Source organism: Mesocricetus auratus, unplaced genomic scaffold (genome assembly GCF_017639785.1).
Source record: "Mesocricetus auratus isolate SY011 unplaced genomic scaffold, BCM_Maur_2.0 Super-Scaffold_100047, whole genome shotgun sequence".
NCBI classification, from domain to species: domain Eukaryota; kingdom Metazoa; phylum Chordata; class Mammalia; order Rodentia; family Cricetidae; genus Mesocricetus; species Mesocricetus auratus.
In genome coordinates this window covers 1,504,421-1,526,684 of record NW_024429224.1, presented here as the reverse complement: position 1 = coordinate 1,526,684, position 22,264 = coordinate 1,504,421, and the positions used below count along the sequence as shown (strand labels likewise).

General features: G+C 43.4%; 2 protein-coding genes across 7 annotated transcripts in view; one reads left to right on the top strand and one right to left on the bottom strand.

Annotated features, from left to right (window-relative positions):
- Mrrf (mitochondrial ribosome recycling factor) overlaps window positions 1–816 on the bottom strand; it is a 66,246-nt gene extending 65,430 nt beyond the window's left edge. For all 5 annotated transcript variants that reach the window (XM_040735720.1, XM_005082110.4, XM_040735721.1 and 2 more), the window contains exon 1: window positions 697–816. The gene's annotated coding sequence lies outside the window, so the exon portion shown is untranslated. The remainder of the gene's footprint in view (window positions 1–696) is intronic.
- On the top strand, window positions 783–21,082 carry Rbm18 (RNA binding motif protein 18). 2 transcript variants are annotated; one of them, XM_005082108.4, is made up of 6 exons: window positions 783–921; window positions 3,683–3,811; window positions 10,941–11,067; window positions 14,241–14,327; window positions 15,942–16,027; window positions 19,179–21,082. In XM_005082108.4, exons 2-6 carry the CDS (start codon window positions 3,699–3,701, stop codon window positions 19,336–19,338), a joined length of 573 nt encoding a protein of 190 aa, XP_005082165.1. In that variant the 5' UTR covers window positions 783–921; window positions 3,683–3,698; the 3' UTR covers window positions 19,339–21,082. The 2 variants fall into 2 exon arrangements, with proteins under 2 accessions (XP_005082165.1, XP_012977495.1); XM_013122041.3 differs by having other exon boundaries at window positions 800–921; window positions 3,693–3,811.
- Window positions 21,083–22,264: the final 1,182 nt, after the last annotated feature.

The following is a 22,264-nucleotide window of genomic DNA, read 5'->3' as shown; positions in this document are numbered from 1 at the left end:
AAATGGCAAAATTAGTCAACTTCGTTGAGTGTCCTGATGAATGACAGACAAGTGGCAAGTTTCTGACTCACTGCCTCATCCAACCAGAAGACAAACAGTTGTGTCTGAGCTAATAAAAAGGCAGGAACGGAGGGAGGGGGTGGGAGGGGGCGGGAAAGACAAGAGTCCCGCTTCTAGTACTTCCTAAGTGTGTGAACTCAATCTCATCTGTAAAATGTGCCAGAGTAGTGGAACTGCTGGAGCACCATTGAAATGACAACTGTTTGCCCACAGGGCCTCCAGTGACGACTTTAAAAGCCCTGGCGTTCGACTCGGGCTTGGGTGGCATCTAAACGCCACCACTCGGGGGGGCCGCGAAACCCTAGGGAAGACGGCGCTAGGTTTTCGTGTCTTCGTCGTCTCCGCGCGCAGGGGCTGTTCGGAAGAGGCAATGTTCCTGTCGGGCGACGTCCTAAATGGCAGGAATTATTTACCACGTCCCCCGGCAAGGCTCTAAACGCCGGCCGGGTGAGTGAGCGAGTGACACGAGCAGGCAGAGGGACCAGAAGTCCCGACCCGGGTCTTCAGGTCGAGCCTACCCCCGCTGAAGCGGTCACAGGCGGTAGCCTAGCCCCACGAGGTCCCTGAGAAAGCCTCACTGGCACCAGGGCCCCACCCGCGCCTTGAGACCACCCCCCGCCCCTCGATGTCACTCACCAGCTACACACAGCCCGGATTCCAGAGGAGCGCGAGCGGCCGCGGAGAAGGCGGTGCGGGCGTCGTGACGTCATGGGCGGCGCGGCGGCGCGGACGTAGCGCGTCACGGGCGGCCCGGCGGCGAGCTGTGTTTCGGCTTGAGGTTCCCTCGCGTCCCTCGCTCGGACCCCGGCGTCGGAACCTGCTTTCGGGACATGAGCTGAGGTACAGCTCCGAGGCTAGCAGGTGAGGAGCTGAAGCTCAGCGCCGGCCTGGCCGTGGGTGGGCGGGGGGAACCTTGGCGGGCCCTGCCCTCACCCGCAGGCTTCTAGGCCCCGCCCCGGATTGTCCCGTTCCTGGCCCGGAAATAACAAGCCCGTGAGTGACCTTAGCAGCCGGGGGAATCGCGAACCCCTGGTTCCTGGCCTGACCCCGCTGCGGCGTTCAGGAATAAGCGACCCCGGCCCCCTCCCGGCTTCTGGAGATGACACAGCTCAGCTGGGAGGGATAGCTGCGGAGGCATTTTATGAACTGGTGCCCTAAGGAGTTGCCTCCGTTGCAAACCCCCAAAAGATTGGCTGGCTGCATACTACCTTACTAGACCTTCAAAAATGCATGTGCTGAGCTGTCACACATACATATTCTTACTTAAAGTAGCCACGTGACGTAGGAATAATTGCCCCCGTCTTTGGAAAGAAGATAATTGTCCTTGTTTCATTCATTCTCTAAGAAAATAGTACCAGCTCTGAGCCAGGCTGGGCGTAGAACTATGATCAAGGCAGGCAAGGCCCTGCGCTGTAGGAGCTTTTAATCATTTTAGAAACATAGGCAAAATGTAACCAATGCGTTGTATTCACATTATATGGGAAGGAAGAAAAGTGGCCGAGACAGAGAATGTGAGAAAGATATGTAAGGGAGATACTGTAACTAAGGGCACAATAATTGGAAAAATCAGTTCTGAATACAGATCTCTAGTCCCCTGTGTTCTTCCAACTGAAACGTGGCATCTTTGGCAGTTTTTAAGTATCTTTTGGTGTTACTGTTGCTTTTAGACCTAAGAACATTAGAAGTTCTGGCGATCAAATCTAACTCCACTCGGTCTAAAGCAGTGCAACCCCAAGTCCACTTGACCCTTCTCATTGCTGTTTACAGTATCTGTCATTAATTACTTCAATCTTTTGCTTTTTAAAAATTGAGTTCTGCTCTCCTTTCAAATATAAGCATTCTTTGGATAGGGACTATTTCCTACAGGACTGAGCTCTGAGGTACTTCCAGATATAGAAGATACATGGTTTTCTTGTTGTTGTTGTTGTTTGGTTTTGTTTTTCTAGCACGGAGGTCTGAAGTCTGGCATAACCTGCTATTTTCCTTGTCCCTTTATTTTTCCTTTATCATAGTATAGATTTGTTAATATTTCATTTTTCGACTATCAACTCGATTTCTTCGCAGCAACCTTAAATAATAAGCAAAGCAAGGTTTCTCTTTATGAATTTTTTAGATTTATTTACTCTATGTGCATGAGTCTTTTGTCTGCATCTATGTGTGTGCACCACACATATGCAGTCGCTGCAAAAGTCGGAAGAGGGCATCTCACCTCCTGGAGCTGAAGTTAGAGATGGCTGTGAGCCCCCAATTGGGTGCTGGGAACTGAACCCCTCAGTCTTCTGCAAGAGTAAAGTGTGCACTTAACTGCTGAGCCGTCTCTCCAGCCCCTCAAAGTTTACTTTAAAACATGAAGAAACCAGGCTGAGTTGGTAAATGTGTTTCCCATACAAGCCTGACAATCTGAGTTCAATCCCTAGGGCCCAAGGAAAAGTGGAAGGAGAGAACCAACTCTTGAAAGTTATCTTCTGACCTCTGCCTGTGCTAAATGAAAATAAAGTAAATAAATAAGAACGAGGAAACAGGCACCTACAAAAATAGCTTCAGCGGAGATGGAACAATTTAAGGCCAGGTCTTCTGGCACCAGGCTCTCTGCTCTTTGCGCAGCTGCCTCTGCCACAGCCATCATTTGCCTGCTCTGAGATGAGATACTTCAGAAATTAAGACTAGTGATGATTATTGGTCTTGAATACTTCTAGGAATTGTGACTCTAAAAGCCTTAGGTGTATAATGTGGACCGAGCTGTATACTGTTATGAGATACTGTCCTCACAAGGGACTAAAGTGAAAAGTAGTTACGTGACGTGCTGAAAGTCGTGAACTGCTAATAACTAAGGAAATTCGTCTCTTGTTTCTACCAAAACAGTAAACGTGGTGATCAATGGCCAATGTATATTGACTACTTACTGTTGTTAAATACAGTATTTGATGACTTTTTTGTAAATATATGTAATCTTCACAACAACCCTATAAAATAAGAACAACTGCCTCAAGCTGGGCGTTGGTGGCGCACGCCTTTAATCCCAGCACTTGGGAGGCAGAGGCGTGCGGATCTCTGTGAGTTCCAGGCCAGCCTGGTCTTCAGAGCAAGTTCCAGGATAACCTCCAAAACAATACAGAGAAACCCTGTCTTGAAAAACAAAAAACAACAACAAAACAAGAACTACTGCCTCTAGTTTTACATTTGGGGAAATTGAGGCCTCTAAAATTAACTAAGTCACACAACCTGCTTTCATATCCAGCTCTAAGTGTGGTATCTGTGCTCACATTTTTTGCACCGCCTCCCTTTGCTGAATTGCTCCAAGAAGAACAAAAGCTGTTCTTCCCTCCCCATTCCCTTCAACACCATCAAGGCAGTCTTCTTGGTTATCCTCCCCCCTCCCCCAGTATCCTGTGGTGATAGAGGTTAGAGTCAAGACTCTCCACACAGCCACACCTCTTTATCCTCAATGACAGTTCTGGCTGCTAAAGGGTTGTCCCAAGGGAACTGGTCTGAGGCCCCGTTGGAAACAACAAGCCTTTGAAGGACTGCCCAGAGAGCATGCCTTCCTTGGATAAATTGCATATGAAGTTTGTGTTCACCCAATTGTTCCACTCCCCTGCCTGAATGCTCACACTGCCTTTAGTATTCCTTAGAGATTGATGGAAGCAGAAACCAAAACTCTTCCCCTGGAGAACGCATCCATCCTTTCAGAGGGCTCTCTACAGGAAGGACACCGATTATGGATTGGCAACCTGGACCCCAAAATCACAGAGTAAGTCCTGATGGCTTAGTTAATTATGCGCAGAGGTGCGGTGTCTGTTGCAGATGCTGGGGACTTTAGAGCAGCGCTGCACATCCTGATCCCTTCATTTGGTTTGAATTGTACTTGGATGCTGTTTTTAGTCTACTGCCATCTCTCTTGCATTTGCATGCCACAACTGTAAGGACATGACTTTGGATTTCCTTCAAGCATAAGCTTCGTCCTTCTACTCAGCAAAGAGTAGAACTCTTTGCCAACTATTTGACTCTGTACCCAGTGGTTATGAGGAATTTTTCTAGAGCCAACCTGAGGCACATTTTGTCTCTAGGGATGGAGGAACAAGAAACAATCTTGGGATCTTTGCATGTAGACATTTGGGCCCCATTTGACTGACTGCTTTAAGCAGCCACAGAACCATAAAAAGTGAGTGTGGGAAGGGATCTCAGAGATCACCCTAGATCCTTAGGCATTCATTAAATCAGCAGAGTGCCGGCTGTGTCCCCAGCACCATGCTGAGCATCTTAAACAAAAGAAGCCTGTGATAAAGTAAATCTGAAAGAAGCTACTTGTAAAACAAGACTTAAGAGCTGCTTGGGCCAAGGAGGGAAAAAAGATGCTGAAGCCTTTTGTCCGCTGCAACCTTTTGACAATGTTTAAGCATGCTCCATGAATTGAGATCACTTGGGAACCTCTGATACCATCCAACTCTCTGTCCTTACAATAAAGGAAATGAGGGTCTAAGAGACAGAATCGCCTTGCCCGAGACCGCATTGCTAATTGAATATAATAGTCCTGACTCCCACTCTTTCCATCAGAGCCATTATAGTGAAAAGGAATATCTTGACAGAGAATTAATGGGTTTTTCTTTCCACTGCTTGTTTTGAGAGAGGAAAGTGTTGGTTGGTAGCAGTAGCAAAGGGTAAGCAGACTGACCTACATGCCATCAGTACTTACAACGAGTATGGAACAAATCAGCAGTCCTATAATTACTCCTCCTAACTGGGGCTAAGCAGAGAATAAGAGAGGGAACCTGCTTGAGTCTGGCATGAGATGAGGTGTGTTTAAGGGTGGGATTAGGAAAGAGGAAAAGAGATGTGATTTACATCACAACACCCAAGTTTAGCTCCTAAACCTGCAGAAGTTCAGATCAGATATATGCAGATATCGTTGGGTGTCCACATGAGTTACAGAACTATTGTTGTCTTCATGTCATGTTACTGTGTTCGTGGGAGCGCTGGCATGTGAGTTGTATTTAGTATCTTATGACTTTGAAGATGGATGTGTGAATCAGCGTAAGCTCTTAATTGATATCTGTTCATCTAAAGTTTTCCATCATTTAAAACCCAGGCTCTAGGGGTGCTCCCCAGAGTGGTTTCCATTCCCACCTCTCCTTGTCTGAATGGAAATCTAAAGCATGGAAACAATGTTGGTTGTGTTGGCTGTAGTTGGAGGTAATGAGCCCCTGGTGCTGGTTGTGTCCTGCTGCCCATCAGAGGGTTCGCAAGGGCATCTGCCCCTGGGTTTATGGCATAGTAAGTATGCAAATATATTCCTAAGTTGCATCTTTAACAGAAACATTTGATTGGCTTTCCCATTGATACTTCAGTCAAAAGTGAACAGTAAGTGCCAAGTGTAGGTCAGGGCCTTGCTGGCTAGAAGTACTGTGTTCCACCTGTAGTATTCCGTTTCTGTATCGCCAAAACCATTTTCTCTGTTTTCCTTCTACGACTTCCTTACCTTGAAATGATTTGTCTTAAACAAACTGACTTGTTACATAATTTATTTTCAAAAGCAGTTATCGATCAAAGCTTGTGGTTCACATGAAATCTTAGTGTCGCTTTGCTAAATTTTGTGAGTCTTATAGAAACGTTATTTCCTTCAAGTTGCTCAAATGCATGAACTTTTAGATCCTGCTTCTCAAAGGGTAGAAAATAGTGAACCTAGTTAAGTAATTAACATACAGTTGCTCCCCAGCATTGAAGGAATGTGAACACATGGTACTTGTGTTGTCAATTGAATCCAAATCTCTAACCTTCTAATGACTCACAAGGAGAGTTTACAGAATGTCTTCCAGTTTTCCTAATTAAGCTTACCCAACCAAAAACTGCTGCCACTTCCTAATATTTCCTTGTCACCAGCCCCTCCATTCTCTTTCCTGAGCCTGTACTCACTCCTTAACACTTCTTCCCTAACTTCTTCCAGAAGTTGGCTTGAATGTCTCTCCTTAAGAAACGTTCTCTTCTTTTTAGGAAATGAAGCATGTATTTACTTTTGGGATAGTTACAGTAGTAGAGGTGGGTTTTTTGTTCTTAATGTTTTATACATAGGGGTATTTGACTGCATTTCTGTCTGGTGCACCACGTGTATGCCTAACGCCTGCATAGACCAGAAGAGAACATGACATCCTCTTGAACTAGAGTTGCAAATTTTTGTGAGCCAGCACGTGGATGCTAGGAATGGAATCCAGGTCCTCTGAAAGAGCATCCCACGCTTTTAACCACAGGGTCATCTCTTCACCCCAATGGTAGTATTTTAAACATCATTTGAACAATACATTTTGTCATTCATTTTGCCCACATTTTGTGATTAGTTTGAGTTGCCCTGTGTATTTCTGTGTCTCTTGGTTTTTAATCTGAATTCTTAAGCTTCTTACTAGGCTACCCATCTGTTTCCTTTCAAGAATGTAACAGTCTGATACTCAAACATCATGCTTTTTGTGCTCATGGTGATCCTTACATGCGGTTCAGATCATAAACTCTTAGATCCTGCTCTTCTTGGGGGTAAATAGGGTGAGCCTATGTGAATAATTAAAATACAATCGCTCACAAATATTGCTGTGTTTTATGGTAGAGCTTTTGTGAACATAGAGTGGTTGTCTTATGGAAACATAATGCTTTAGGGCTGTGCTGCATGGCAGAAGCATTCATGTAAGTAGACTTGAGGGAGTGATGGTCACTGGTTCTCACAGAGGTGGTCAAGCCTAAATACATGTTACTTCCACTGTGTTCTAATTCCTCAGCTTCAGTGTACCTCGTGTTTCTGTAAAGTGAGAGTCAACTAAGTAACAGAAAAGTTTCTTCTAACTAATGCTGTATGAAGCTCTCTTATTTGACCTCATAACAGCTTAGGTGGGTGGAAAAGATTTACATTTTATAGGAAAAGGCAAGTTACATGAGTTGGCTCAATGACAAAGGAGTTTTGAAAGCTCTAGTTTCCTCCTCCCTAATTCAGTGCACCTTTGCTCAGATATTTTGATAGTTGGAATAACTGAATAATCCTGACCTAAAGCATCCTGTTTTGAATTCAAACATGTGGAAATTTATAAATTACTGTGAGACCCAGACTAGAACATTATCTCTAAATGTCGCCAGTACTTTCAGCAGAGTTAGTATCCTCACATATTGATTTGCCGTGCTGTACCTAAGTACTGACTTTCTTATTCAGATATTAAATGTGCTCTGTAAAATAAATAAGTAACCTTTGCATTGTATGCAGTTGTGAGAGATTTTAATAGTGCCTTCTAAGCAGAGAGGAAATCATGAATAAAAGTGTGTGAGTCCAGGTAAGTAAGACAGATGGCTCCATGTAAGCAGATCCAAAAGGACCTTGGCTTCAGGCAGGGATAAGCACTGATGGGTAACGACGAGGGCAGTGGGATAGGTAGAATACTGTCAGGTAAAGATGCATCCTTTACTTTGTATTCAAACAGTTTGAATTTCCTGTAGAAGAACCGCACTGTGGATGCTAACAAGAACCTGATACCAAGACAGGGATTGGGGGGGGTCGATTGCACAGGTACAAGGTGAATTGAGGGGGCAAGACTGCAGATGCAGGTTCTCGGAGGTACTCGCTATTGCCACTTGGCAGTTGCTGGGTGATTCTGAGGCATGAAAAACAGGGATCGAAGAAAAGTAGAGAATAAAGACAATTCTGAAGGGTGTGCTAGTTTTGTTTTGTAACCCAGGGCTCAGACCCATGGCCTGTGCCCCAGAAGTCTTGCCTGAGGAGTGTAAACAGCTCAAGTCACCGCTGACCATGGGGTGGTTTGTGGTGAAGAAGTCAGTTTGCCACACATTGAGTAAACTGAAAAGCCAAGAGGTGGAGAGGCAGCCAATGCAAGTGTCCTTCAGGTGCTGACTTTTGCTGGCTGGATAAGCCAGAACTCAATGGGAGTAGATGTGTGAGCTTGACAGCAAGGTTCCACTTGTCTCTCTCAGCCTACTTCATACTCTCCCTTCATGACTGTGACTTGAATGTTACTTAAACCTGAGACAGTAAAGCAGTTAGTAAGGCACAGGACAAAAAGATTCTTCAGAGTAATTTCTGCAGACTTATAAAGAAAATTTGTCTTAAAAAGTTAAATACACATTCACACACACACACACACACACACACTCACACACTAAATATATACCAAGAAGAAAACCCTAAAGGTCATTTCATTGGCTCGCTGCTTCCTGTAACGTCAAATCAAAATCCCCTGACTACTCTTATCTACTCTTCCAGTGAGTCAAGCTTCAGCTTTCTCATTGCACGGCGTTCACTCACACTGATGCGAGTGACATTCAGATACCCCCTTTTTCAAGCTTTCCGTGCGTGTGCGTGTGTGCGTGCACATTCGTGCTCTGTATGCAAATGTATGACTGCTCACAGTTGTGTATGCGTTGCTGTCCTCTAACCAGCATTGAGGGCCTGGAAGACACTTTTGTTCACCTACAGGTCCTGATGCCTAATTGATCCTCAGCACATAGTAGGTATTTGTTTTAGCATTTGCACAAGTGATTGCTTCTCTGCCACCAGGCAGGAAGGCTATTTTAATGACTCACTAGGAGAAGAAAGCACTGATTGGGTTACAGAAGTGTGTGGGGGACAGGTGGGTATACTAATTCTCCTGAAGGCAGCAGGGTGCATGTTTCATTAAGGGAGGCCAGCCACTGATGAGGGCTGAGCTCCCATAGCCCAGCAGCAGATGAAAGTACTTGCAGATGTGAAAGCAAGAGGCTTCAGGCTTTTTTTCACTATCAGAGCCTGCAGTCCCCATCTCCAGGAAGCAAAGTAGTAAACATTTCATTCCTTTTGTTTCAGTGTTCCGATAATTTCAAGAAATTATCAAACAAGAAAAGAAATCCTAGAGAAGTTGAAAGACACAGACCTAAGCAGATGTTCCTGGAATCTTAAGGTCACACTTCTCAGGCAGCATGTGTTTGTTAGTTTTACAATGAATAATCTCTTGGCATTTTTTCCTGAGTAAATTAAAATTCATTTCCTAGGAAATGCCAGTCGCGTTACCTTCCTGCTATTTAGCAGAACAGAGCTAATGAAAAGATAGCTGTGCCATAGTAGCCTTAAGTTTTGTTTTAAATGGGTTTGGCCCACCATTCCATGGCATTGACATGATGTGAAGGTTTGAATAGGTGTAGTAAGAGCAGGTGTGGCTATGAATTAAAGCCTGTGGGGGAGACTCAGCCTTGCTGTAGCCCATCCAGATAATCAAGAACAGAGGTTTATACTAGAGGTGTCTCTCAGTTCCCCCCAGGAGTCCTGCATTCTCACTGGGTGATTGAGGTCTTCTGAAGGGAGATAGTAATTAAGTACAGGGTTGTGGTTGCTTTCCTTTTCAAAACCAGTCCAAGAGCCAGATTACTCTCCTCAATGGGGCTTGAGAGCCTTTCATGCTATCCCAATACTAGACCTGTGTTGTATCTTTCTACAGTGGTATCAGACACCTAACTAACTATAATGGACTTGCTTATTGATTCACATTAGTATGTGGCGTATTTCCTGTCTCTGCTTCCCAAAGGAGATCTTGCTCAAGAATAAAATCTTGGTGAGTTTCTCCTAGCAGACAGCATGAATATAAATGTGTCCACAAGGACTTTACTGACTCCCTGTAGGGTAGAATTCCGAGTAGTAACAGATTTAGCATGTGGGCTGATACCTTTTTAGTATCAAGGGGACAGCATTGTTTAGAGAAAGCCTTGACTCCGTTTGAATAGCTTGGAGGGTGCCAGGAGGAAGGCCAGAGGAAAAGGAAATGGGAGAGCTGTTGGTTTGTCTCACCCGTACATCAGATGACAGGAAGTCAGAATGTAGGTCAGTCACAGCAACCTGCTAAGGCCACATCTGTTTGAACAACTCAAAAGTCTTATAGAAACCAAGTGAGTTGTAAGAGTGCGGAGTACAAGAAAAGGGTAAGCAGGATGGCAAGGGATAGTTTGGTGAGCCTCTGTTGTGATAAATTCCTTCCTTGACTCTGTTTTTTTATTTGACCATACCCCACAGAGTGTGTGTGTGTGTGTGTGTGTGTGTGTGTGTGTGTGTGTGTGTGTGTGTTATATTGTGTTACAGAAACTGGGGTTGGCTAATTCACAGAGCTGGCCAGTGTCCCCTACATGGTGAGCCCAGCCTCACTCACACACTCACATTTGGCTTCCATGTTGTCCTAATTTCCAGTTGCTCTAAATCCCCGTGGAAGTGCCACTAGCTCTGTTTTGGTCCTAGCAGAGTCACTACAAAGTCCAATAAAGAGGAGTTTTTAGGGCTAGTTTTTGTTTGTGTGAATATGGATGGTCTTACAACTTTGTTTATTTTTAATACAGGGTAGATTTAGGGAGTGTGTGTGAGTGTGTGTGTGTGCGTTATGAAGTTACAGATACTCACAAATGCTATTTATTTCATTGTCAAGAAATTTAAAAAATAAATAAATCGACACTATTTTTGAACTTTTCTTGAAAAGAAAAACAAACGATACCTGTGGGCAGACAGCTGTTTGTTAGGTGTGGTTTTTTTGTTTGGTATTTTGTGTTGGACGGGCACATAGACATGACATTTCTAGTTCCATTCCAAGTGGAGGCAAATACAATAATGCAGCCGTTGCAGGAGAACGTAGGGCAGGGGCAGAGAATGTTTGCAGGAGAGCGTAGGGCAGGGGCAGAGAATGTTTGCAGGAGAGCGTAGGGCAGGGGAGGAGAATGTTTGCAGGAGAGCGTAGGGCAGGGGTGGAGAATGTTTGCAGGGGAGCGTAGGGCAGGGGCGGAGAATGTTTTGCCTGCAGTGCATTGCCTCCCTCTTTCATCTCACATTTGAGCTGAGCAGCCAGCAGCGTTCTGGAGTGTGCTCATGGGCTCTTCTGTCTCCACAGATACCACCTCCTCAAGCTCCTCCAGAAGTTTGGCAAGGTGAAGCAGTTTGACTTCCTCTTCCACAAGTCGGGTGCTCTGGAGGGCCAGCCCCGAGGGTACTGTTTTGTTAACTTTGAAACTAAGCAGGTAATTGAGCTCCCTCTCCCCCTCCTAGTCTGCACTCTGTCAGTCATCTTTATATCTCTTGACCACCAGACTTCATGGGCAGGAGTCATGTCTGGTTAGTCTCTGTGTGCCTCACACTGAGCACTAACAGTGAATTCAAATAGAGCGGCTTGCCCAGGCTTCCTCTCCCTGGGCTCAAGCTGTAAGGTGACTGGCTCCTACTGACTACATCATTTGGGATGCCATTGCTGAGCATGTGACAAACGCCCTTCCTATTGTGTTTTGTTTGATGCTGAGTTCAAACCCCAGAACCCACATAAAGGTCAGGCATAGTGGCATACATCTATAATCCCAGTGCTTCAGGATTAGGGGCACGGTGGAATAAGCAGATCCCCTGAGCTAAGTAGCGGCCAGTCCAACCAGTCATGAGTTACAGGTTAAGTGAAGCCGAAAAACAAGGTAGTGAGCAGCAGAAGAATGCACTCAACATTGACCTGACCCCTACATGTGCACATGCACAGGCCCGTACGCACCACCTGGATTACACATATGCATACAGTGTGTGTGTGTGTGTGTGTGTGTGTGTGTGTGTGTGTGTGTGTGTGTGTGTACAGACAAACATACACACACACATATATATATATATATAAAACCCATACTTATCTTTTTTAGTGTCTCAACAATAAATGCATGCAAATTTTTTTATTTGTGATGTTGGGATTAAACCCAGGGCCTGTTTGTTTGTTTTTGAGGCAACCTCACTATGTAGCCCTGGCTATCTGGAACTCATAGAGTGTCCGCCTCTTCCTCTTTAGTACTGGGATTGAGGCTGTGCTCCATCATGCCCGGCTGAACCCAAGCATGCTAGCTAGCCAGGTAGATAGCACCCTGAGCTAGCCCTGCCCAGTAGCACATCTTGATCTGCAGTGGTCTGTATCTGAGGCTTTTACTTTTTTGTTATTGTTTGTTTGTTTGTTTTTGAGATAGGGTTTCTCTGTATTTCTCTGGCTGTCCTAGAACTCACTATGTAGACCAGGCTGACCTTGAACTCCCAGAGATCTGCCAGCCTCTGCCTGCTGAGTGCTGGTATTAAAGGCGTGCGCCACCACTGCCCACTGTGAAACGTGTACATTCTACATGTGACTTAAAATGCAGTTAGAAAGTAATTATCAGATTACTGGGTGTGGTGGTGCACACCTGTAAGGCAGGTAGGCACCTCTGAATTTGAACCCATCCTGGTCTATATAGTAAGTTCCAGTCCAGCCATGGCTTCATAGTGAGATTCTGTCTCAAAAAAAAAAATCTTAATTTGTGGTGACTACATAGTATTATATGGATTTATGTTACATGATCCCCAGGTGTTAGTTATATGAGTCACCACCAGTAACTGACTAATATAAATATTATGGAGTGGGTATTGTTAATGGCTATAACTGTGTACATTCACTGCTTTTAGAGAAACGCAATGAATGCAGTCATCAAAAGGCATAATTTTTAGCCAGGGGTAGTGGTGCATGCATTTAATCCTAGCACTTGAAAGCAGGCAGAGGCAGGCAGATCTCTAATTTTGAGGCCAGCCTTGTCTACAGAGTGAGTTCCAGGACAACTAAGGCTACATACAGAAATTCTGTCTCAAAAAAAAGGCATAATTTTTCTTAATGTAGTTGGCACAGCTGGGAATGGATGTACATGCCTGTAATTCTAGCTCTTGGGAGACTGAAAAGAGAAGATTAAGAGTTGGAGGGCAGCCTGGACTACATAGTAAGAAAAAAAAAATGCAGTTGCCAGAATGCCTACCAGAGTGATGTGTGAGAATGCTAACCTGCGCAAGAACATCATCTGCCCTCACCAGTGCTGAATATTTCGTATTTCCTCTAATTTAAAGACATCATAGGCAACAAATGATTTTATCTTAATTATCCATTCCTATTTTTGGAAGTAATTAAACAATGTTCATTTGATAGCTATTTTTAAATGTTTTTCCTTAATGATACAGTGATGAAGATTCTTACAAACAACTAAAATCAGAGGTCACATTAGGGACACATGTTCATCTTAAAACCCTGGACTAGTGGTTACAAAGCCTACTTTATATTCCTGTATCTTTTATTATTAACTTGGAGCAAGTCTCTTTTGTCCTCAGTTTTCATCTAAAAAAAAAAAAAGTGGGATAAAAATGAAGAGGTTGTCTTTTTACAAAGCTGGGAGGCCATGGGGATATATAAGTATATGTATAATAGTGTAGTTGGCATTTAGTATTAAATTTGTGAATTTTGAAACAAAGTACAGAGATGGAAATTGCTCTTTTAGAATACTTGTCCCTTGTTGGCCTCTACTGCTAACAGAGCACTGTGGACATTCTAAGCCACCAATTGAAACAGAAGAACGTGTCTCCTGTGTAGCACTCTGTGCTGTAGTGGAGCATTGCTACGGTAGTGAGTAGCCAATGCCTCATACACAGTGGATAGTGGATAATAGGAATATTACGCTGCTGAGTGCTAGAGACTCACTGGTGATCAGCTTGGCATGCTTATGTGTGTTACTCCTCAGCCTCAGATGCACCCTGCCATTGAGGTCTTCCTTAAGAGCTTCTTCTCCCCTGCTAGAGGTGGGTTGACAGCCTCATGGATACCCAAGGGGTAAAGAGGGTTCATCAGGATGGGGAAGCATGGCCAGAGTGACTTTATGCTATGTCTGACCAGGGAAGGGTAAGGGAAGTTTGTGCTCTGCAACTGGATGTATAGATTGTCCCACACAGGGCCGGGCTCCTGTTTTCTCCGGACTGGTGTCTTCCACAGCCTTGTCTGTGAAGCGGTAGTCCAGGGAATGGCTCCAGAGCTGCTGAAGGGAGCACAGTCCTTGCTGTGGTCTGTGCTCTGCAGCTATAGCATGTGATAGACAGACAGACCTGACGGGCGGTGCTGCCAGCTAACACCCAGATGCACTTCCTCTGTGTGCCACACTCTCATACCCTCTAAGTACCCACACCACCCCGGAATTTGAAACTTTGTTTCAGTCTTAAAAATTCAGATGCTGTTGTTTTGCCATTGGAAAGGATAAGCCATTAGCTAAGTTACCAAAAGCAATTTGGTTAGAAACTCAGCCACTGCAAAATCCTCTGAGAATACGGATGACTAATAAGCATTTGAATTTCTGATCTGTGAATTTCTGACTGTTGTCCCTCTCTTGAACAGGAAGCGGAACAAGCCATTCAGTGTCTCAATGGCAAGCTGGCACTGTCTAAGAAGTTGGTGGTACGATGGGCCCATGCTCAAGTCAAGGTAGGTCTAGGGGAGACAGACAGCATCCTGCCTCATCCTAACCAAGTCTCTGAAGAAGAGCTCCCCCTTTCCATTTGTATCCCAGCCTCTTCATCTGGAGCAGCATGCTTGCTCTCCTGCTGCTGTGTCGTGTCCAGTTTTTCTTGTAGAAAGCTTCTCAGGAAGGGAGCAGGATTCTTCACTGTGGCACATGGCCACAGATCCCGGTTTTGGTTGATTTTTACATGTGGCTGATATGTACACTCAAACCTCTGTCTTTTTCTTTTTTTGATGGGAGTTATTCTTTCGAGGGAGAAAGTTATTTACTTTTTTAAATTACTTGCTGCGGACATTAATAGACTCTTCCCAGCCTCACATCTCTAAGGAGGGTTTGAATATATTTATTGTTCTAAATGCTTGAAAAATGGGTAGTTTCTCTGTGTGCTTAAAGCATGGTGGTCTCCTTCCTCCAGAGATCTGGAGAGTTACTGTAGTATGGGTTTGTGGGTTTTCTATGTCTCCAGGCCCTGAGAAATGGCACACTGCCCTGGCAATCTTACAATTCATCTCTTGGGAGAAAGTACTAGAAAAGCTGTGGCAATTTTTTTTTTTTATTTCTTCTTCTTTTTTTAAAAGGTATTCTGTTCCAGCTGACATAGAGGTGGTGAGCTATTTAGACTAGAACAGTCCCAAGAGACAACTCCCACTGCATGAGTCTGGGCAGCCCTGCCCGCAGATTCCCAGGGTCAGAGCTGGGGCCATTGCTCTTTGCTAGATGAACATAGGTTTGGAAGCACACTGCCTAATTCCCAGCACTCTTCCCATAAGGACTTAGAGTAAACATCCAAATGGAGATTCTTTGCTGAAAAGCAAACCATAAAACTGTGAGGCCTGTGAGCATCTCAGATTGTGATGGGGTGGGCATACTTAGTGTCTAAGACAGAATTACTAAATGCTTTTACTCAGAATAAAATCAAGTATCATTTACCACACTGGCTAGTGTTTGCTCATCCTGCATCTCATTGAAAAGGCAAGTAGGAGAAATCATGCTTCATCCTGTCTCTCATGTGAAATCTCTACCTCATGGTTCCTTTTTGACCAGAGGCTCCTGATTGCTCCTTAATACCACACTTTTCATAACAAGTATGTAATTATCTGACATCAAATTAAACTCCTTTACTATGTGATGTTTACTGTATCTGCCACTGAACACTGTTACTACTATTCTTCTCTACTCAGATCTATTAAGAGTTGAATATTATGCTTGATACTTTGCAAAATCTACCAGAATTTTAAAGTGTTTTGAATAAAACAAATATTGTAAGAGGCAATATATAGCAGTTTAAGAATGTTAAGAGGGTAGCCCTGCTATGCATTTGTACCATCCGTGAATTTCTCACAGTAAAGAGGGCTAATGACTAGACAGCTTCTGTTCCAGCTGTCTGTTTCTAAACTGACTACTTTTAGGCCAAAACTATGAGGATTTTTGCATTACTATTAAATATAAAACAGGCCTAAGATTGTCTGGAAATACACTGAAATAAACTGGGCAGGGTTGGTGTGTTTTAACCATGCACTACAGTCAGGAATGCTTTCTGCCAAGGTAAAATATTTTACCCCTCTTCTCACTTTCAGAGATACGATCATAACAAGAATGATAAGATCCTCCCCATAAGCCTTGAGCCATCCTCAAGCACGGAACCTGCTCAGTCTAACCTCAGGTAAGGTGGCATCCGTAGGACTGTCATTCAGCAGCCCAGCCATGTCTTTCTCCATGCCTTCATATGCAGCATGGCAACTCTTACTCTAGAATACAACTCTTCCCCGCCACCATGATCATGTACCACCATTTATAGAATTCATCCACTCAGAAAAGAACAGGCTTGATTGTCACGTACCATGCCTTAAGCATGGCTCTGGGGAGATGGCTACATCAGTCACAGCCCTTACCCTGAAAAGGCATTCTTAAGACCTCAGTCTCTGGTGTTTCCATCTTATTCTAATTCCTCCCTGGCTATGTCTTCCCTTATGTTTGCAGACATTTAATTCTGTGTGCCCTTGCAGCAACTATAATAGTTTTGTTCCAGTTTGTATGAATTGTCAGTGACTTCTTTGGAGTTAATTCAAAACAGGGGCATAAGACTAGAGTAGAAAAAGGGAAGTTAAGTGGGTGGTTGAACAGAAGCAGTTTTTTGTGTGTGTGGTGTTTGGTAGTTTTGTTGTTTTTGTTTTTTCTTTTTTTTTTGCACTGTAGCTTAGGGGAAATTTTTAACAATAACAGTAAGAGTACCCAAGATCTGTTGAACTTTATATAAGCAAGAACTTATAAGAACTTTATTATATATTAAAAATTAATTACATATTATTAACATATATCCTTTAATACCATAAAAAGCACTTTGCGTATAGGAAACGTGAAGCTTAGAAAAGTGAACTATCATGGCTGCAACCATGCTGGTAGTAAGTAATAGAATCAGAACTAAAAAACAGGCACCATCTTTTTACCTACTATTTCAAAATGACACCAGGTTAAAACTGTAAAGATGTTTATTAAAGCCTGCTCAGGAAAGAGGAAGAAAGTATTCGAAACAACACCTATGGTTCAGAAATCAACAATTACACTCAGTCTATTGTAAGATTATAAAATCTGCTGGGCATTGGTGATGCATATCTTTAATCCCAGCACTTGGGAAGCAGCAGGTGGATCTCTGTGATCTCAGCCTGGTCTACAGAGGGAGTTCTAGGCCAGATTCCAAAACATTACAGAGAAACCCTGTCTCGAAATACAACAAACAAAAAAGGTTATTAAATCTGTGGTACCTGTTTGGATGGAACACCAGACAGGAAGGAAACATGTCCTCCTTATATGTAATGTTCCTTGAGCCACACAGACTTAAAAGCATCTTACTAAACTACAAGGAGAGGAGATGGTCTTGAAACTGAAATTAGTTGCATAAAAAACAAACATGATTTCTTTACTGTCATTGAGAGCTCATATCCATAGGCCGTCATCACCATAAAATCTGACCTCCGTGGAGACTTTTATAACTCTGCTATACTGATTTCTGAATTTATGCTTGATGGTGTCCATGTTACATTGAACAAGGCTTTAACTTCTCAGCCTCTGGACTTGCTGCTTGTTTATCAGCCTGGTGTTTTCCATCTCCTTTTCAATCCAGAGAATCTCAGCTGTTGTCTTTCTGTTTACCGCTGTGCCTAAGTAGAGGAGGTTGTTTCCCTGTAACTCATACAGATTTAGCTCTCGCTATCTCATTAGGAGAAGAAGTGCCAAACAAAATACATCGTAGTGATACACCAGGATTTTATTACAATGTAGGGCTACTTCTGATGTTAAAAAAAAAACGCATGTATTTGTGGGATCTGCGTGATGTTTGAACAACTGCGTACAGGGAGAGGGTCTGTCATCTCATTTGTTCCCTTGTTGACTTAGTTTTTTAGTTTGCTTCCCATGAAAATGTAAGGGAATGTTCAACCCTTGCATGCCCTTTGAGGATCTCTAAAAGACCATATGGACACTCCTTACAAATTTTTCTCACTAGCTACAGACTGTTGGCAGCATCAAGAATGAAAAATGGGGAATGTGAGAGCCAACATGTTACTGCCTGAGTGCTTTGCATTTCAGTCCAGCGTGTGCAGTGACCGTCCCCTCCCTTCTGTGTCTGCAGAGCTGTGCAGCTCCCTCTCTGATGGAGAGAAAAAGCAAAGAAACAGGTGGAATCCTAGCCCTGCAGTTTGTTAGCCTTGTGAACCTTGAGCACGTGCCCAAGAGGCTGCGTTTATCCCATAAAATCCTGAGGGTAACCTTTCTTGGGTTATTCTAAGAAATAGAAGCAGTAAAGTCCTGAGGATGGTGGGTATCTGGCTCACTGTAACATATTTGGTTTGTTGTTTGTTTTTTTCCCATTTTTTTTATTTCATTTTACATTCCAACCACAATTCTCCCTCCCACCTATCCAACCCCCCCACTCCTCCCAACCTCCTTCACCTCCCCCCAGTCCACTCCTCCTCACACACAGGTAAAGGCTCCCATGAGGAGTCAACGTAGTCTGGTACAATAGGTTGGGGAGGGCCTGGCCCCTCTCCCATGCATTAAGACTGAGCGTGGCATCATCAGGAATGGGCTCCAACAAGCTAGCTCATGTACCAGGTTTGTATTGTGGTCCTACTGCCAGGGACCCCTCTGATAATTGTTAATAAAAAGAAACCTGGGGCTGGAGAGATGGCTCAGCAGTTGTTCTTCCAGAGGGTCCTGGGTTCGATTCCCAGCACCCACATGGTGGTTCACAGCCCATCTGTAAGACAGTTCTAGGGGATCTTCTAGACTCTGGGGGCACCAGGCACAGACATAATCTGCAGGCAAAACATCTATACACATAAATTAAAAGAGAAAGACAGACAAAGACTTGATAAGATTTCCAGAATTTTTTCTGATACTACTTGGTGGTTGAAAGGTGTGGTAGTTAGTGTACCAGTTAATAGCATGGGGTTTTGAGCCAGTTTGTATCTAAATCTCACCTCTCACTAGCCATTTTAACAATGCAAAGTAAAAACTATAACCTACCTTCTAAAGTCATTGTCCACCCTGTCTTTGTCTGCTTTCTGACAAGCATTGAGATGCTACCTCGTGTCTGTCTGAGGACTAACTGTATACAGCCATATGAAGTATGCAAAACCATGCCTGGGCTTATATTATAAAAACACGATTGGTTCTCAGACTTTATTTTTCTTGGTTCGTGTTTATAATTTAATGCCATGGCTTCCCTAATACACATCAGTGTTGAAAGGGGAAAGGTGCAAGGGTTTTTTGAATGTACCTGGGCCCATTCTGATCCTCTGCTGCCCTTTTTTCAGTGTCACGGCAAAGATAAAAGCCATTGAAGCGAAGCTGAAAATGATGGCAGAGAACCCTGATGCAGAGTATCCAGCAGCGCCTGTGTACTCCTACTTTAAACCACCAGATAAGAAAAGGACTACTCCTTACTCTAGAACAGCCTGGAAGTCGCGAAGATGATGGTGAACCACCAGAGCAGCAAAAGCAAATGGTCTCCATGTTTGGAGCCCTCCTCCTTTGTACTTTGTAGATGTGAATGGTACTGCCAGCAGCACAGTCACATGTTAGGGCTGCTAACATAACATGTTTGGTATTCATATGGATGTGTCTTCCCTGAACTATGTGTGGAGCTGAGCGTCATCCAGAATAAATAGGAATGTGTCCAAACTGTGATTTGAACACTGAGCTGCTCTAGTTGGCTGCTTTGTTTGGATTTGTAACTCCAGAAACACAGTGTTCCAGAGAGAAAAACAAGCATACAAAATTGTTCTTTAGATCCGAAAACTAAATGTATTAACATACACCAAAAACTTTTAACATTTTTCTGTATACACATCTTTTCATCATAAACAAAAAGTAAGTGTGAGGGTGGAAAGTGAGAGACATCTTCAGTCACTTTTAGAACTCCTTGAGAGTTTACTGTGGAAATCCTTCAGTTGGACTCAAAAGAATTCTTGGCAAAAAGCAACTGATCCCTTGAGTGAGTGTTGTAGCAATCTGTTTAAGAATTATGCTTTTTATTTCCAAATCTCAATTAGGAAAATGTGGTGTATGTCTTAAAATTGTTTATGTCAACAAAGTGTAGAATCAAATTTAGCATTTAATACCACAGCAGATATTCTGTTTGGAAACCCAGCTTTTATTCTTTGGCAATCATGGTTTTAAATCTGAGTAACCTTACCTTCTGTAATATAAAACGTTATTACCTGGATTTTAATACACTTAATACATGAGACCATTTTATAGCATGAGGTTCTTCCAGTTAGAATTGAATCATGATCAATCTAACTAGAAAAGCAAAATTTCTTGGAAAACCTACAGTTGTCTATATTGGTCACTCTCCAGCATTGCTTTCTGACAGTTCTGTGGGGTTGTAAGAAGTGGCTGAGTGACCTTGTGCAGCTAAGGAGGGCAGGGCAGTGAGCACTAGGAGTCAGCAGCCAGTGCTTTGGCACTAAGATCATAACAACCACATGTGTTCTGTCGTTTTGGAAGACTACACGGCTTAAAAATGAGCCTTATTCTGGCAGCATGCTTCCCCCAGATATCTCCGTCTCTTTGGACATACGGAATATGGTAGTATAGAGACATACATAAGCAGACAGCCTTGGGTATGTGTTTCTTCAGCTCAGTGTTGATGGTTTTGGTGCCATGCCTGACAGACTTGCTTCTGTAGCAGCACCATTCTTCACTGGGCAAATCACTGTCACTCACCGCAGGTGCCACCCGTGATGACATGGATTGTAGAAACCTACGTCACCCTGATGTTAAGACACTTGACTTGACCTCTGAGGGTTCAGAGTCCACAGATCTGCTTCAGAGAAACTCAGTTACTAATTTCCCCAAGGCTGGTCTTTTTTAGCTATCTTTAGATATTGAATACTTCCTGAATTTATTAGTTGTGTGCATCTATGATGCAAGAAACTCTCCTTCCACCCATTCAGGAAAATGGGAACACTGGCTCCCATTTGTCTGGTGACTTCTTAGAGTATAGTATTGACCGTTTCATCCTTAGGTTCTCAAGGGTTGTGATGGAATAGAACTTGAAGCCAATAGCCTTCTATTTTTCATAGGAACCTAGCAAATACTTAGGATTATCTAGAGTTGTTTCTTTAGAAACTAGAACTATTTATTTGTATTTGAACAATGTCTATAATTTGTACCAATTCTCACCCCTCTGTGAATAAACGCAAGACGGCATCTATGTGGTTGTATGGTCCTTCATCCATGTGCTGGATCACAGCTCTCTGACAGGCTGGTCCCACTCAGATTGGCCAGCAAATCCAGGCGATATGCTGCCTTCAAAATCCTTCTGTTCAGAAGGTTCCACTGACCCAGTCGCTTCATTCTGCCTGCCTGACTTTGCGATTAGAATTGAAGAAGGGGGCTAGGTGGTCTCAGGGCACAGGTGATTGTTTGGAAGGAAAATGAGAAGTTGAAATCACTGCATGTATCATAGGATGTCCTTCTAAGTTGAAGTTTTAAAAGAATGAGTATGTGCATTATAAATATGCTGAAAGGGGCCTAATGAGAAGCTTCTAATACCTTCTAAACCTGACAGCTTTTAAGAGGTTATCTGGTGCCAGGCGGTGGTGGCGCACACCTTTAATCCCAGCACTCGGGAGGTAGAGGCAGGTGGATCTCTGTGAGTTCGAAGCCAGCCTGGTCTACAGAATGAGCTGTTACACAGAGAAACCCTGGGGCAAGGGGTTTGTCTGTACTTTGAAATTATTCTCTGGTTTGCTATTTTGTCAGAATCATCTCACTTGTAGTTTTATTTGTTTGGTGGAACTATTGAGGAGGAGTTGAGAAGTGTCCATGTCTCCACCCTTGACTCATCAGATGCATATAACACCACACTGACCTGTTGGGAGAGGCTTCACAAAGCACCTTGTAAATAGGTAAAGCCAGGCATTCTACAGTCTGTCTCCTGTTTATGAAGATGAGCGACTAATTTCCAAATCCATACATTAACCTTTGATTTGTATATAAAAGAACAAGATACTCTTGTGTTGTGAGTTAAGGACTAAACATTTCCTGTGTGTAATCACTATGTTCCTAAATATTCGAGCCCAGCAAATTTGTCTTTTTTTTTTTTCCTTCTTGCTCCTATATGGTCCACCTTCCAAATATCTTGAATCTGACTAATACTCACCCAGCACTCCTGTTTTTGCTCAAGTCACAGTTATTGCAATGTCTTGCTAATCGTTCCTTGCCTCTAAAGTTGCTCCCATAGAGAGGATTTGTACTAAAGGTACTGAAGCCAGGTACTTGCATGCTCTAGACAAGCGCTCTGTCTTTGAGCTGCATACCTATCCCTTTTAGGGTTGTTTTTTCTTTCCATTTTGAGAAAGGGTCTCACTCTGTAGCCCAGGCAGTCCTTGAA

What these genes read in the sequence shown, in the direction of transcription:
- Rbm18 (XM_005082108.4), top strand. Translation starts at nt 3,699, where the DNA reads ATGGAAGCAGAAACCAAAACTCTTCCCCTGGAGAACGCATCCATCCTT. An exon ending in GGGCCCATGCTCAAGTCAAG is followed by an intron (nt 14,328 to 15,941) that starts GTAGGTCTAGGG and finishes TCTCACTTTCAG; the next exon opens with AGATACGATCATAACAAGAA. An exon ending in CCTGCTCAGTCTAACCTCAG is followed by an intron (nt 16,028 to 19,178) that starts GTAAGGTGGCAT and finishes CCCTTTTTTCAG; the next exon opens with TGTCACGGCAAAGATAAAAG.